The 17,071-nt window shown below is 37.5% G+C and overlaps 1 protein-coding gene across 9 annotated transcripts in view; it reads left to right on the top strand.

Annotated features, from left to right (window-relative positions):
- The window catches only part of Klrg1 (killer cell lectin like receptor G1), a 40,966-nt gene extending 24,985 nt beyond the window's left edge, over positions 1-15,981 (top strand). For 3 of the 9 annotated variants that reach the window (XM_023565278.2, XM_023565280.2, XM_063238143.1), the window contains 5 exons: positions 6,300-6,363; positions 7,604-7,708; positions 9,308-9,477; positions 14,577-14,677; positions 15,004-15,981. In XM_023565278.2, the coding sequence (XP_023421046.1) occupies positions 9,358-9,477; positions 14,577-14,677; positions 15,004-15,115 (333 nt within the window). In that variant the 5' untranslated portion in view covers positions 6,300-6,363; positions 7,604-7,708; positions 9,308-9,357 and the 3' untranslated portion in view covers positions 15,116-15,981. Of the gene's footprint in view, positions 1-6,083; positions 6,374-7,603; positions 7,709-9,307; positions 9,478-14,576; positions 14,678-15,003 lie in introns of those variants that run through there. The other 6 variants (XM_063238144.1, XM_063238145.1, XM_063238146.1 and 3 more) reach the window with 4 other exon arrangements.
- Positions 15,982-17,071: the final 1,090 nt, after the last annotated feature.

The raw sequence follows: 17,071 nt of genomic DNA, 5'->3' as shown, positions 1-17,071 counted from the left end.
ACATTAAACAAGGTGCCACAAAAGACAAGACCAACATCAAAGACACAAACAAAGGTTTTTCTGTCTGTGGTTCAGGGAAATAAATTTTATTTATTTCAGGGAAATAAATAAAATAATTTATTTCAGGGAAATAAATTTTTATTATGACCCTTAAGTCCAGTAAGCCACATGGAACCTGCAACAGTAGCTTAAGAGAAAAAAAGAAATCTGAATGTTAGTACTGAGGTAACAGATTCAAATGAACAAATGGCTCCACAGTAAAAATATACCAAACACAAAACCAAATGGATAAAAAATCCCAAATCACAAATGGGTTACAAGCCCTTTCCCAGAGGGTGTCCTGCTCTGGTGCAGAAGGAGCCAGCTAAGCTCCTCTGCAACTTCAAATGTGTGCACTCAAATTACAAAGAACAAAAGACCCAAATACTTACAGATGGTTCAAGGCGATCGATTGGTGAAAAAAAATGTGGAGAGGCATCCCCGTGTAATCCTGGAGAGCCCCCAAATGTTGTAACCCACCCCCAAAAACAAGGCCCCATGATGAAAAACAGGGCAAGATCCCCGCGATGATAAATGGGGCAAGACATCTTTTTTAAAAGAAGCACTTTTATTTTACCTGGCCCCAGTGATACACTGCAGATGGAATTTGCAAAGCTGTGCAACTGAGTTAGAGTTTTGACTGATTTTTATAGTTCATTTATGATTAGCTCACTGATCATTAAGTACATAGTAATGAGAAACAGAAATAAGGTGGGACTTTTTTCCCCTTTTCTTGAGGTAAGAGGCATTTCACAGTGGGTGCTTAGCCAATTCATAGCCCTTGGTCTGCCAATTCCACGAACATTTGTCTCTCATAAAGGGAACAATGGTTGACACAAGATCATTTGTCTCTTACAAGGGGGAACAAAGGTTGACATAGCACACAGATTACTTGGTGGGGGAGATGACACGTATAGAACAGCATTAATGACATGGTCAGTTAATTTATTTATAACTATGTGGTTGGTGCTTGGTTACTAGGGTAATGAGCTCAGTACAGAATGACAATACTGCTAATAACTATCCTTTTAACTATCTTGCTAATTACCTTTTAATCAATTATTTTAATTTTTCAGCATCTTAGTATAACAATTTCAAATCTTTTGTTTTTAAAAATAAACATGTTTACTGCTACAAATTTCCTTCTCAGTACTGCTTTTGATATATCACATAAGTTTTTTTTATTGTTCTCATTTGTTCAAAGTTTTTTGGTTTGATTTTGTTTTTGAAACAGAGTCTTACTAGGCTAGGTTTAGCTCAGGAGTATGAATGCCTGCTGGCAAACTCGAGGTTTTGAGTTTGATCCCTGGCACCAAACAAAACAAAACAAACAAATCAAAAATGAAGTCTTTCTATGCAGTCAGGTTGGGCTGAACTGATCATCTTCCTGTCTCAGCCTCGTAATTTTTAGGATTGAAGGCACGTACCACCACATCCACCTTTGCCTGGAAATATTGTTGAAATTCCCTTTTGATTTCCTTTTTTGACCCAGAGGTTTTCAAGAATATTCTGACATTGCCTAAAAGAAAAAAAAGTGCTGTCTAAATGTGGATTTTTCAGGCCGGGTGTGATGGCTCATGCCTGTAATCCCAGAACTCAGGAGGTTGAGGCAGGAGAATCCTTGAGAGTTCAAGACCAGCCTGGACTACAAAGTGAGCTCAAGGCCAGCCTGAACTGCATAGCGAGACCCTGTCTCAAAATGACCAAAAAAAAAAAAAAAAAAAAAAAGTGGATCTTTCATTTAGTTACTGTTCTTAATTTTTAGTTTCATTTCACCATGGCTAGAAAAGTTACATGGATTCATTTGGTAATTTAGAATGTTCTAAGAAGGGTTTTTTGGTGACCTAAATATGATCTGTGCTGGAGAAAGAGTGGAAAGCTCTTTATGTATCTGTTAGGTTTATTTGGAGTGTTGTATTCAAGTCAGTTGTTGACTTAATAATTTTCTGTCTGGATGAACTTTTTATTACTGAAAAATATTAAAGTCTTCTATCACTATAGTACTGCTGTCAGTTTCTCTCCTGCTGTGTCCACATTTATTTAATTTTATTTTGCAGTATTGGTGTTTGAGTCCAGGAAAGTCTAGGCAAGGACTCTAACAATATATCCCCAACCTTTTAATATTTGTTCATATGCTGATATGTTGGGCGCATATGTACTTATAATTGTTATGTTTTTCTGTTGAATTGACCCTTTTGTCATGATAGATGACTTTTTTCCCCCCAGAGATAGTTTTTGACTTAAAATGCATTCTTTGGATGTAAGCATAGTGTATATCATGGAATATCTCTTCATCTCCCTTCAGTCTGTGTATGTATGTCTTTAAATGTAAAGTGAAAATTTCCCCCATTACCATGGTATTTATTTGAACTAAGAGGAAAAGGTCTTAACATTTTCATGCAATATATTCTTGGTTCTTTGAATAATAATTGTGGCAAGTAGCAGAAAGAATGAAGCAAAATTAATGGAATTTCAGGCAGTGTTAAGAGTAAACATTAGACTCTGGAGAACATGGCGGACAGACAACAGCAACTACTGAACGCTCTCTAAAGGCTCGGCTCAGAGGCCAGGAATGATGCGGACTAAGGAGATACGAACCAGTAGAGATATGCTCTGCTGACTCAGGAACAAACTGGGCTGAGAGAATCCAACTTGGAATACAGTCCTGGCGCTAAAATAGGAACAGAAAAATCTCGGTGTGGAGGCTCGACTCCGCGCCATTGGAAACCGCGGTTTGGATTTCCTGCCGCGCGGCGGCCGGCTACCTCCACAGCGGCTCAGCAAGGAGAGACGCGACCGCCGAGCTCGGGAACGGAGTCGGAAACGCGACGGACAGGAAGGAAGGCTGACTGGAGGCGAGGTGAGCGAGGAACTGACTCCCTACCGCAGTCTGACTCCAGCGGAGGATTTTCTGGGCGCGGGCAGTCCTGTAAGAGCAGGGCGCGGCGGCAACTGCAGCCGCACGGTTCCCTCTCGGACGGGATTGGTGAAAGGTGCCTGGCTGGAGGGACGCTGCTCGCGGACCCCCTAGGCTGGCCTAGCCCAGATCCCAGAGCCTGACGGTGGCCCGGAGGAGCGACCGACTTCCGCGTAGGCTGCCTCCTCCGCAACTCCCTGGGGCGCAGCAGTGAGCTGGAACAACTAGCCAGCGCAATTCGATCAAGCTGTAGCTGACAGGCAGGGAAGCCGGGCCTCCTGTGTAAGATTACATTTCATAAGGAACAGAAAATATGGGGAAGGGAAGCAACAAAAAAGGCTCCTCGACCCCCAATCCTGAGAATCAGGCAATAGTGGACACTGTACCAATATACATTAAGCGCCATTTAGAGAGCCTCATAGACCAATTCAGGAATGAAGTTATCAATGACCTGAAGCTAGAAGTATGCAGAATAGTTAGAGAAATGCTAAGCACCACCCAGGAAAAAGCAGATGGTGGAGTGGAAGAACAGAAAAAGAGGGGAGAATTGCTTGATGGAGAAAACAGAGAAAGCATGGAGTATGTGAAGCAGGTGCAAAGGGACTATCAAGAAATCAAGAAGTCTACCCAAGACTGGCATAACAGCTTGAAAGAAACTAAGGACAGACTATCTGAATTGGAGGGCAGACTTGAAACATGGGAGAATGAAATGAAAAACTTCTTAAAAATAACAAAGAAACACACAGCAATAATACAAAGACAAGAAGATGATAAGAGGAGCCATAACTTAAGGATTAAGAACATAAAAGAAGAAGTAGGGACACAAACAAGTGAACTACAAAAGCTACTCACAGAAATAATCCAGGAGAATTTTCCTAATTTAGCAAAAGGTAAAGATACTCAAATGTATGAGGCATACAGGACCCCAGCTACCTACAACCCTAACAGAGAAACACCCAGACATATAATAATAAAAATTCCAGAAATTCAATACAAGAACAGAATATTAAAAGCTGTAAGAGACAAGAAACAGATCACTTACAAGGGAAGACCCATCAAAATTACAGCAGATTTCTCTTCACAAACCATCAAATCACGAAGAGCATGGGGAGAAATAATTCAAGCTTTGAAAGATAGTAATCTACAGCCAAGATTGAGATATCCTGCACAACTGTCCCTGGAAATTGATGGAAAAACGAGGTGCTTCCAAGATAAAGAGGAACTGGGGGAATTTGCAACCACCAATTCAACCCTACAGAAAGTATTGCAGGATATTCTAAAAAAAGAAAAATACAAAGAACCCAGAAATAGGGGCGGGGAGGCCACAACGAATAGAGCAGAGAACAAAACGAAGAAGACAAACTGACAGCTACTGACAGAAAAAGAGCTCAACAGAAATGAGACAGAGAAGATTGGATGATAGGAACAGCTTTTTTTGGAGAAAATGACATCTTAATAGGTAATGCTGATTTAGTACCATCTTGTTTTGAAGTCTCATCTAGCTTTTGTTCTTCTGTCTCCAATGGTCTAAACAGGTTGTATCTTATTGGATTTTGTTATGTACGATAGTATAAGAAAAAACCTTTTAAAGACAAGGAGATTATACAGAGACCATTGTTCATTTTCTGTTAGTCGATTCTAAATACTCTATAATGCTGTCATTCTCTTAAATGGATTTACATTGTTTTGATATACTTAATGCTACAGTATATGAAGTTGTACTCAAGGACTTCAGGGAGGGAGTCAATATGGTAACCATTTTTGGGTCAGGATTAGCTGGTGGTGAAACACTATTCTGCTTAAATGGTTATGTTTTGATCTGCCCTGTTTCGCTGTTATGCCCTCTTTTTTTCTCAATCTCCACTCCATTATTTACTTTTTTATTTTTATCCATTTAATTACAGGGAAAAATATAGCAGGATATAATATAGTAACCCACTTTGACTTTCTATTATCTCGATTTGAAGCCCTGTATTACTCTCACCATCTTGTTTTTGACTGAGGTTCCTATATTCTGTTTTGCTGGATAGTATCAGGTTTGAAAGTTTAGGCATCAGCTGAGAAGATAATGAGATTCATTATAACGCCCATTCTCGTTGACTTTTATCTACTTTCGAAGACCTACAATATCTCCAATGTTTTGGTTTTGTCGGTTTTATTCTTTACGGTTTTGTTCAATTGTATTACAACTAATGATATAGGCAATTCTATTAGAAATAGCAGGAGGCATTATGGTAACCATTGTTGATCACCTTGTATTATGTTTTTTATATTATCTATTATGTCCACCCTTTTGACTTGACCGATTCTGTTCTGTTATGTCACATTTGGTTTTACTCTCTTCCAAAAAAGCAACAAGAACTGTGGGAGCAATGAAACCCAAAATGTGTAATAGTCACTGTACAAAAGAGAGGAAAAGAAAGTGCTCTAAACTATATAACTGCATGTATATTTAAAAGTATAAGATAGAAAATGATATCACAGAGTTTTATTGGATCATTGAACAGAACTGTTTGCAGTATCATTGTTGGAATGTCCACTCTACAAGCTTTAATTTTGTGACTTGAACAATTATTTCTAAGATGGCAATATGTAATCCATTAACTAGTGATTTCCTACTGCGCATTTTTTTATTCTGTAAACCTGTATAACTTGTACCCCTTCACTGTTTTTTTTTTCTTTCTTTTCTTTTCTCCTTAAATAAAAATTAAAAAAAAAAAAAAGAGTAAACATTAATGTACAGTTGGAAAAATGTTTTGGAGAGGGACGAGAGTATGTCATTTTTACAAAATACAACTGAACAGTGGTCCATCTCTCTTATGAGTATAGGTACACATGGCCAATGGTTTATTTCTCTGTCATTTATCACTGCTCAAAAGAATGGTGAAATCAGTTCCATTTTCTGTACATCTATTTTCTTAGAAGGAAAAAAAGCAGAGAAAAAAATCTGAGATAAATGCTAGAGACTCTTTCATTTTAATCCTAATCAACATAATTGTGGGATTTGAGAACCATCGTTTCTTCTTGCTTAATAGGATTAAGTAAGATTGACAATCAATTTAAGATATATTTCATGAGTATCTAGGAACTGTGGCTGAGCAAACCAATTTTTAAACAAATTTGAATATCAGTTTCTATAGGCAGCCCCAGAACTTGATTCATTTCCTGAAAAATTACTTCTGCTTTTGTCAAGTTTCCTGCTACCAGTTGAGAGACTGGGTTGTCTCCTCACTGCCACATGTCTGTACCCTAACTCTTACCGCAGAGTGTAAAAGAATACAAATAGATGGAGCGAAGTGCCAGTGACATTTATTTCACCTTAAATTTCCCCACTGCATTCCAGGCCCAGGATAACTACAGACCACAGCAAAATGGTGAGTTAACGTGAGTGAACGTGAGAACTGCAGGTGAGTACAGGTCAGTGATGAATGAAGAGCATGGAGTAAGTTTGGGGAAGTGGGTACAGAAAAATTGAAGATTACTGGGAGAATTACTTTGGGTTCAGTTTGAAGTCCTGCGCTGGACTATAGAAATTTGGTTATGGAATGGGATATGATCTCAGGTCTCAGATCTTGGGTAAATCTGTGTCAGTCATTAACTTCTAGAAGCTCATCTAATGCCAGGTAAGGGCAGTACCATTATCCTTTACTGCTCTTGAAATAAAGCAAGAACTTTGTTGTGAGGGTTTTTATCTCCATGTTTAGAAGTGACTCAGACCAGTTACTTAAATTGTAGACATCTTTATTTTTCTGACTATGAAATGAGAAAAACATCAATGATTTTTCTAATAGGTAACAGTAAAACTTTGTCAGGAAAAAACCCTGATCATTTCCTGTCCCCAGAGATAAACAACATTAACAGATTCTTAGGTATACTTGTAGAGATATTGCTACACCCTGTTCTGAGGAACATGTCTTATCCTTACTTATATATTTTGAAAATCAGTCCATATAAGAAAAAAAAAAGTGCATTTCTTTGTTAGAAGTAGCATATTTACTTCATGGTTGTATCAAAGTGAATTTGTTCTTTGGTTGATGGTGAATAGCTGTAAAGACATTTTGCACATTGGTAAGTATCAACAGGGAAAATGTCTCAAAGAGAAATTGCTGGGCTAAAGTGTGAATGCCTTTGTAGTTTTGGTAAATAGTGTCAAATTGTTGCCTGAATTCTGAAGAAGTTGCATCAGTTTATATTCTTACCACAAAAGTATGAAAACATATACACCACAATTTAAGTGGAAAGAGTTTTCCTTCTTTCTTTCTGCTTTCTTTTTTTGTCTTTTTGATACAGGGTCTTGTTATGCAGTTCAGGCTGGCCATGTGCTCACTTTGTAGCTGGTTGTGAATTTGCAATGATCCTCCAGCCTCAGCCTCTTGAGAGCTGGGATTACACACGTGGGCCACCATACCCGGTGGAAAAAGTTTTCTTTAACATGATGAATATAACATTTTCCTTGAGATATTGCTGGCGGGTACCTAGGTCTTTAGGTCAAGTCCCTGACAACAAGGAGAGGAATCTTTATGACCTCTTGTCTCAAGTTCCTTCTAGGTCAAGGTACTTGAAGGATCCCAGATACCCTTCTATTCTTATCTTTTCTTTTGGCCTTTCCTCAGACTTAAGATTTTACTTTGGATTCTGTTTTTACAGCATTTTTTTCTAGGTGTTCTCTTTTCTATATTGTGGCAATAGTTCTGGGACTTTTGAATGTACTTCTTATAAGTTTGCTGCTGTACCAGTGGATTCTGTGCAAAGGTGAGTTCTGATTTAAACCAAAATTAATCTTTCATTTTACCCTTTTTAAATTATAAAACAATACCACACCACAGAAAATTTGAAAGATGAAAAAATAATTTCAGCAAAATAAGTTACTGCCTGTACACAACTATTTTCTTAACATGACCTCCCCATTTGACTAACATATTTATTTAACATATTTATTTTTTAACATAATTACAATCAGTCCTCTTAAAAATCACTCCCATAATTTTGCTTTTTAAAACAAGACAGAAAAATTCTGATCATAATATACCTATAGTTTTGTATATTGCTTGTAAATTTTATATGGTGCCATAAACCTTTTCCTACTATGACATTTATCAAGGTAATTAAATTATAACATTAATGGTGTCTGTCCTTCCACATAATAGATGTTGCATAATTAATTTAGCATTCTGAATTTTTTTTTTTTTGCCACGTAAGAGCTTTCATATCTTCTAAAATTAACTTTTCTAGGTTTAGTTCTTCCAGGTACTTAAATGTAGTGATCAGGAGCTCTCAGATTATTGTTTCATAATCTAGAGTCCTCACTTAGCTCATGTTATGGGGGGTGATTGCTTATACAGAAATTGCTGGTACAGCTTGTATAGAATTAATTCCTAGGATTCTAAGGATCTCTACCTCATACTCAAGTCCTACGTTTGACAGAAAGAAACTCTTAAGGATGTTAGGGGTTTCTGATGCAGGAGATGGAAAGCGTCACGATTGTATGGAAGAAAAACATAAATTTGTAAAGTGCTGACTTAAGTAGCTAGTCAGGTCTTTCCACAGAAGTTACCTAATCATTATAAGAGAAAGGACTGCTTCCCACTTTCAAATCCCCAAACTGAGACTAGACATGCAGTCTCTCTACACATGTGCTCAGTTGGAGAATTGGCCTTATGGGGAGATTATGTGTTTCAGAAAATCTGGTTAGGAATTTTCTCAGAATCTCATCCCCTTTCCTTTTGATAGAGCTACCATGCAATCATTTTAGCAGACTGGGGATCGTACGTGTTTAAATGGCTGGAGTGAAGAGAATTCTGGCACTTTTCACTTTAACATCTGATATTCTTCTGTCAGAATTTTGTAAATAAATACTAAAGTAAATAATCTTTGCTGAGGTATAAGTATGCTGTCCAATTTCCAGTGCTCCAGGTAATTACATCTGGGATAATAAACCTTTTAGTCTGGTCATTTGTCCTTTCTGCTTTCTTTCCTTTTCTCACCATTGTGGTGTGTCATATGGACATGAGGTGTGTGGAATGACCCTGCCTGACTAAAGCAGTGTGCACCGTGCAGCCACAGTGGCTGTGCTGAGATGTGCAGACAGCATGTGGAGGTGTGTCAGGCAGGTGCACACTATTCTATGAGGTGTGTATGTAGCAATGTACGTGAAGAATTTTTAGCATGAACAATGTTCTTTTCTCACTGCTCTCAGGCAAATTGTACAGCATTTTCCCCCTGTGTCTTTGCTCTTTGCTTCATGGAGTATGCTTTAGTGCTTATGGAGTTGGAGGCCATGAATTGTTATGCATTTCTTCAAACCTTAAGGTGAAAGGTGGAGATCTGAATCATCTTCCTCTTCCATTCTAGGCCCCGGTGACTCTGCTTGTGCCAGCTGTTCTAGCTGCCCAGACTTCTGGATGAGATATAAGAACCATTGTTATTATTTCTCAGTGGAGAAAAAGGACTGGAATTCTAGTTTGGAATTCTGCACAGCCAGTGACGCACAACTCCTTATGCTTATGGACAATCAGGAAATGGTAAATAAAAGCATTTAGAAAATGTAGGCTTTTAGCCAGCCATGGTGGTACCCACCAGTAATTCCAGGATTCTGGGAGGCTGAGGCCAGAGAACTAGTAGATTGAACCCAGTCTGGAGTCACAAGACACTGTCTCCAATTTTATGTTATGTAACTTTATTTTTGGTACTGGGGATTAAACTCAGTGACCTCACACTTGACAGGCAGATGCTTGTGCCACTAAGCTAAACTCCTGGCACCTACAATTTTTAAAAAAGGGTTGGAGATATAGATCAGTGTAAAGGCCCTGGGTTAAATCCAGGTACCAAACATTAAAGGCAAACAACACACACACACACACACACACACACACACACACACACACACAGAGCAATGTACATTTTTTTGGCACTGGGATTTAACCCAGGACCTTCACAGTGAGCTATATCCCTAGATCTTTTTATGTATTATTATATTATATTATTAGATATATTATATTACATTAGAGTCTTTCTAAATTGTGAAGTTGTCCAGGCTGGGTTCTAACTGGTGATCCTCCTGCCTCCGCCTACCAGACTGCTGGGATTACAGGCTTGTGTCACCATGCCTGCCTAATTAAATGCTTTCTTTTTAATGTTTGCCTTTCATTCATTGGAATTTAGTAAGTTCTAGACTGGGAACAATGTTCAGAAATTTGAGATAAAAGGAGGAAAGTAAAGAAGGAGGGGAGAGAAGAGGTAGGAGAGATTGTGTGCTTAAACACATGCAGAGCTCAGGTGGCAGAGATAGTAGGTCTTCTCTTCCTACCGATTTCTCAAAACCTTCTTGTGTACCCAGAAGTCTCTTTCTGAGAAGTCGCTGTTAGTCTTGAACATCTCTGTTGGTCTTTTTTTTTTTTTTTTTTAATCGGTACTGGGGGTTGAACTCACGACCCCGTGCTTGCAAGGCAGGCATTTATGCCGCTGAGTTAAATCCCCAGTCCCGGTCTTGCACATCTCAAGGAAATACGAGAAACTGACATTCTGGTACAAGAATCAATCAGATTCAATTAGAATGGACATATACAGTGAAAATAAGAAATCTCAGTTTGATTTTTAGTGCTAATTTCATGCTGACTTTTACACTTGATTTTGTGGTTTTCTTTCTTTTTTTTTTTTTTTGAGAAAAAGCAGATTACAGATCTATTTATTAAGAATTTAACTATTAACTCTTGGGGGAAATCCAGAGAGGCAGTTACCCTAAAGCAGTTAAGAACATATAGACCTTATATTTCTTTCTTTCTTTTTTTTATCGGTACCAGGGATCGAACTCACGACCGCCTGCTTGCAAGGCAGGTGCTTATGCTGCTGAGCTAAATCCCCAGCCCCAAGACCTTATATTTCATAACTTCCTATATTAAGATAAGATTCAAGCATCTAGATTCTTGTTTTTGTCAAAATAACACTTATTCCTCTGAAATTCTAGGTAGAATCTAAGCTCCAAGTGAGTCCCTTTCTGTGACTTACCCTTTCTGCACACCCTTGCTCTGTGGCAGAATGCACTGGGCTCTGTGCAGTAGATGTGAAACCTGTGTTTTATAGCCTCTGATAATAGCCTGGCTTTCTGGACCTTGTTGCATCAACTGCTAGTTTCATTCCAATATAACTGCTACCAAGGACCTGAGCTGACTGAAGTCAATAGCAGAAGTGAGTAACGGATTAGAGACACTGGCTCAGCATTGCAGATACCAACAGGGAGAAGCAGGATGTCAGGCAGCACATCGCCACAGAAAGCCGTGATATAGCAGCTGCTTAACTTACACGTTAGTGATATTACTTAAAAATATGGGGCAAACTTAAAAAAATACTTATTCTGCCTTTCTGGGGTTTTCAGCACTCTGTATTTTATGTTCTTCTTTTAGCATGTAACATTATTTCATTCCTTTTTTTCCCCTAGTACGAAATTATTCCAGGTAATTTAAAATTTTCCAACTATTTTACTTTTAGAAATTATTTATATAGTTTGTATCATCCTATTGCTGCTTAAATGTTTTCATATTCTTAAACAAAATGAGCCATGAGCTTATTCATATGAATTACTTTTCTTGGGATCATTTGTGTTATATATTCACCAAAATTGAGCTGGCTAATCAAAGAAACAACTAGTTTGTGTAGTATTTTTGTGTAGTATTGCTTTTCCTTGATACATGTTGAAAAAATATACTTCATAAAGCATGTTAGCTTTGAAAGTTTAGGGAGTATATTTGCATATCAATAATATTTTAATTTCAATTTGAAAACACTATGTACAAAATTGTGTGTAGGATTATAAAAACTAAAAAAAGGAAAAGGAAAGAAAAATGTGTATGTTTTAATTTTTTGGATTCTGTTTTTACCTCATTTGTCATTTTTAGTTTTTGTGATTTTTCTTTTAGAAACACAAGCAAACATTACAAACCCAAAGTGACACAACACGTAATTGCTGTGTTTTACACCCACTTTGGGGGACAAGAATCTGGGTTAACACCTTTTTTTTATACTTTTATGTTGTATTTCTTCAGACACTCACACTCACTGACACATAGCCCCACACCCATATGCATGCTCTATTTGAGGACGTAGTTTAGAATTCTGTGGGTCTCAGAAGAGTTGGTGAGCACAGGGATTAAGTTTTATAAGTGGTTGTAATTTAAACCCAGCTCTTCAGATACTAATTGAAGTTTTTGAGCACATCTTTATTCACTTCTATGCTTTATAATTTGCCACTCCTCATTTGAAATGACAAGACAAAGAAATGGACTTCTGAAAAACCAGATGGAAAAATTAGTAAACATTCACCTCACCCCAATTTAAATAATTTTTAAAGCAAGTTGGTTTCATTTCTCTTGCCCTTTTATTGTCTTCAGACTACCCCCTGCTCCCAGCATGAACAATTTAGTACTCCATAGGGGGGAAAACGGGCAGAATTTGTGTTAAAGAATGCTTTAGTCTCCTGCAACATAATACCTGACTCTGTAGCCTTTTGTTCTTTGAATATTTACTGAGCATAGTTTCATAACTTCAGGTGTTGGATTATTGTAAGCATTATAGTGCTTACATTGATTAGTCAGAAGAGGCAGATAACAAAAAAGTTAAGAAATAAGTATGGTGGTGTATGCTTTAAAGGAAATGAAACCACACACTGATAGTGAATGTGGGTATTGCTTTAGATGGGTCAACTAAGGAAGGCCCTACTTGATAATCTATAGCCTTAGTCTTTTTTTTTTTTTTTTTTTTTTTTTAGTACCGGGGATCAAACTCATGACCTCACACTTGCCAGCCTGGCGCTTATACCACTGAGCTAAATCCCCAGCCTGGAAGCTCCTACGTGGGAGGAAATATTTGAGATGAGCCTGAATGACAGTCATGTGAAACTCTAGGAGATAGGAATTAGGGGAAAGCTGTGCAAGGACCCTAAAACAACAATATACTTGGCACAGTAAAGGAACAGGAGGAAGGTTCAAGGGGCTGGAACTTAGGGTGCAAATAGTTGTCAAGTCTAGGTCATGCAGTACACTGTATGCATAGAGTGGATTTTATAGTTTTAGAATTGAAAAGCAGTAAAGAGAAAATAGAAAATCACACAGAAGACTTGTTTACCTCCTGCAGCATCTTTACCGTGAGTGCAAGAATATTTTAGGCCTCTCTTGCTGATAAAAGGTTCAGTTAGGTAAAGGGGGATAGTTAAGAGCCGAACCCATGAATTCTAGTTCTTCAACAATCATCTTTTAGGAATACAATAAAAATGACAACAAGGCGGGACATCTGATGGTATCAAAATGCATATAAAGAGTTGAAATTTTATTGCTTTATTGGTTTCTGGATAAAAATGACTATTTTTCGCCTAAATAAGTCACTCAACTGTTTAAATTCAAATTCAGTTTATTGAGCTGTCATTAGAAAATATTGAAAGTGCAATTATTCATTATACTAACCCCAGATCTTAAGCAAAATTAATCTTCTTGGATTTATTTTATCTTATTTCTCTTACAGAAGCAATTCCCTTAGGGTATAAGCATCTGCCTTTGATTGTAAATAAGGCACTTTTTAACTCTGTTCTACTGGGTACCATGGCACATATAGGTGATGTTGTTAGTGTAACTTTTTCTTAGGCTGGTTCCCTTAACAACTGTTTTTTTCTTTCATATGCAAGGTTGATGAGAACTTGAAAAGTGAGAGTTTCATAGGGAGCCTAGAAGTATATTGCTATAGGCATAATCATAATTTGTGTATTCAGTAATGATAAGAAAGATGGCTGCTTTTGGAATAATGTTTGTCTTTTTTCTTTGAATATCTATCACATGTTCAGTCTAAGTAAGAAGGAAGCTGCAATGGAAGACAGAGATGTAACATTATCTTATCTGTCACATTACAAGAATGTAATTATGGACATAAAGGTCAATTCTAGGAAGCTGCTCTTTGCAATCAGTAGATCTATAGAATTAGAAATTAAAGGAGGAATTAGTTATTTGGACTGGGTGCCTGATCTAGGTCAGGCTGCTATAATAAAATACCACACAGTGGGTGGCCTAGTCAAGAGCCATGTTTCTCATAGATCTGGAGGCTGTGAGATCCAAGTTGAAGGTACTAGCAGATTTGGTTCCTAAACAAGGTTGTTTTCCAGCTCAAAAGGCTACCCTTTCATTCTTTTCTCACTTGGGGAGAGAGCTCGGGGCTGTTCCTATTTTGGGGACACAAATTCCATCGTGAGGGTTGGCACCTCAGTGCCTCACGCAAACTTAATTATTCCCGAAGGTGCTACCTTCAGACACAATTACATTGGAGAGTATGGCTTAACGTACGAATGTTTTTGTTTTTGTCTTTTTGAGACAGGGTCTTGCTATGTCATTTAAGCTGGCCTTGAGCTCATTTTGTAGTCCAGGCTGACCTCGAACTTGGAACAATACTCCTGTCTCAGCCTCCCAAGTGCTAGGATTACAGGCATGCACCATGACACCTGGCTTAACATATGAATTTTAAGGCATCAAAAATATTCAGTCCTCAACTGTGGTCATAAGGGAAAGTGTAAGGAATAATTGTGCAACCAAAAGTCTGTGGTTTCCTGCATATTTCTCCCCTTTAACCTTTTTAATCTCTCCTTTAGAGCCTGCTCCAAAATTTAATCAATCAGGACTTTCACTGGATTGGTTTGAGGAAAAATTCTAGTTGGAGGTGGGAAGATGGATCACCTCTAAACTTTTCAAGGTAAAGGGCTTCAGAGGAGTGGGGAGAAAAAGAAAGAAGAAGAAAAAAGAAAGAAAAAGTTGGGGAGTTTGGGAAATAGATGAAAGGTAGCAGACAGACTGGAAATGAAAGGTTGAAAAGGAGAGGAGAAAAGGCCGCAAGGAAGGAAAGGGCAAAAATTAAATGATATTTTCAAGAGAGGCTAAGAAACAATTTTTATTTTTCTGTTTTGGGAGCTGAGGGACTGCATAAAAAGAGAGAATTTGTTCAATTTTTATCCCTTTGTACTTTTCAATTCCTTTCCTTTCATATTGCCAGAAGCGACTGACTTTTCTGATTTCTTATAGGATTTCTTCTAACAGCCTCGTACAGAGGTGTGGTGCTATCAGCAAAGAGGGTCTCCACGGCTCTAGCTGCGAAGTTCTCTTACAGTGGATCTGTAAGAAGGCCAGACTTTGATGGAATGCCGCTCTGCCCTGAGTCTCAGATCTATCATATATCTTTAAAAAGAAGGAAGTGGCCACTGGGATATGTTGGGCCAGGCATAAGTATGTATTTAGTGAATGCAAAACTGACTAAGATAGGGCATTGTATAGAAGACTAATGCTGTTTCCTAGGAACTGAGGCTTCACTGATGGATTATCTTTGAGATTATTTCAGCATTACGTGAATAGTTTACATCCCAGATTTAGATAAATTTATGAAATACATAAAAGTTTGCTTTTAGGTGTTTACTCTAGCAACTTGTGCTGGCTGCCTTATCGCTACTTTCGTCTCTGTCAAACTTACACTTTTTCCTTCATCAGCAGATTAATGGATAAAGAAAATGTGGTCTATATACACAGAAGAAAATTACTGAGCTATAAAAATGAATGAAATCTTGTTATTTGTAGTAACATTGATGAGCTAGAGGACATTCTGTTAATCCAGACATAGCAAGACAAACCCTTTATGTTCTTACTCCGGTATGTAAGCTAAAAACCAGTTGATCTCATATAAGCAGAGAATAGAATAGTGGTTACCAGAGGCTAGGAAATGGAGAGGGTAATACAAGTTACTTAACAGATTTGAGGAGTAATTTCTAGTATTTTGTATCACAATAGGGTGACTGTAGTTAACAATAATTTATTATGGACTTCAAAACTGCTGGAAGGAGGACTTTGAGTGCTCCCTTATGTTTGAAGAAATGGAAGTGCTAATCACCTTATTTGATCATTACAACTTTGTGCAAGTGTTGAATACCACACTGAACCTCATAAATGTCTGCAATTACTATGTACTAATTAAAAATAAAAACCAATAAGACAAATAAAAATGTAAAAATATGTCTTTCTATGTTATATTATGAGTTAATCTGAAGAAATATGTAAATATGTACTATTGCTGGTATACTATTGTGTATAACACATATATGAATATAATGCATGCAGGGAGATTTTATGTGTTAATGGATTAACAGGCTAAGTGTTCCTACTCATACACATTTATCTACAGTAGCCCTTTGTAGATGAAGTTTCACTCTTTTTTTAAAAAAAAAAATTTTTTTTTTTCCGGTACCAGGGATTGAACTCTCGACCGCACACTTACAAGGAAGGTACTTATGCCGCTGAGCTAAATCCCTAGCCCCAAAGTTTCACTCTTAACAATATACTGGGAGAATACACATTGTGAAAAGTAGGTGAGGACAGGGTACTTTCTGCTTTTTGGCTCTTCACACTTACCGAAAGATTACACTTGACTGAATCTGGTTTTTCTGAATATGCATACATGTGGTTGAATAAACCAATGTGTGAATGTATCTTTTTTTATGCAGTCAATGTGTTATTGGCATATTAATTTCATGATAGTTAATCTGATGAGGCATTTTCATAGAGGAAATTTTACAGGAGCAGTTTATGTGGTTGAGGCCTCAAAATGAGAAAATTTATTATTTCACCTTGTAGAGTATGACACTATTAGAGAAGGTGCTATTTAAAGATACAAGAAACGATAATGAAGTACGCCCTGATTCTGCCTTGTTGGTGACATTGAATTGTCCAAGTTTGCCTTCATCCTTCACATTTTTTAAAGAACGTGCACTGTATTTTCTAACACTGCATCTTAAACATTTGAGATAGTGCTTACATTCAGTGAATATCAAATAAATATATAGATTAATAAAAAAATAAAGATTTAAAAATACTTATTCTAATTATTTATTGTAGCCCATAAATTAGAGAGGCTAAAGGCAAGAACAACACTGTGTCCTAATTCTTTTTTTTTTTTTTTTTAAACTTTTTTATCGGTACTGGGGATCGAACTCATGACCGCCTGCTTTGCAAGGCAGGTGCTTATGCCAGTGAGCTAAATCTCCAGCCCCTGTGTCCTAATTCTAAGTCACCTGTATAAGCATTGATTGTGGACTCCATAGGCCTC

This window comes from Cavia porcellus, unplaced genomic scaffold (genome assembly GCF_034190915.1).
Source record: "Cavia porcellus strain 051 isolate PalLab524CR breed Dunkin Hartley unplaced genomic scaffold, mCavPor4.1 scaffold_27, whole genome shotgun sequence".
In the NCBI taxonomy this organism is placed as follows: domain Eukaryota; kingdom Metazoa; phylum Chordata; class Mammalia; order Rodentia; family Caviidae; genus Cavia; species Cavia porcellus.
The sequence above is the reverse complement of the archived record's forward strand: the minus strand, read 5'-3'. Positions and strand labels throughout refer to the sequence as shown.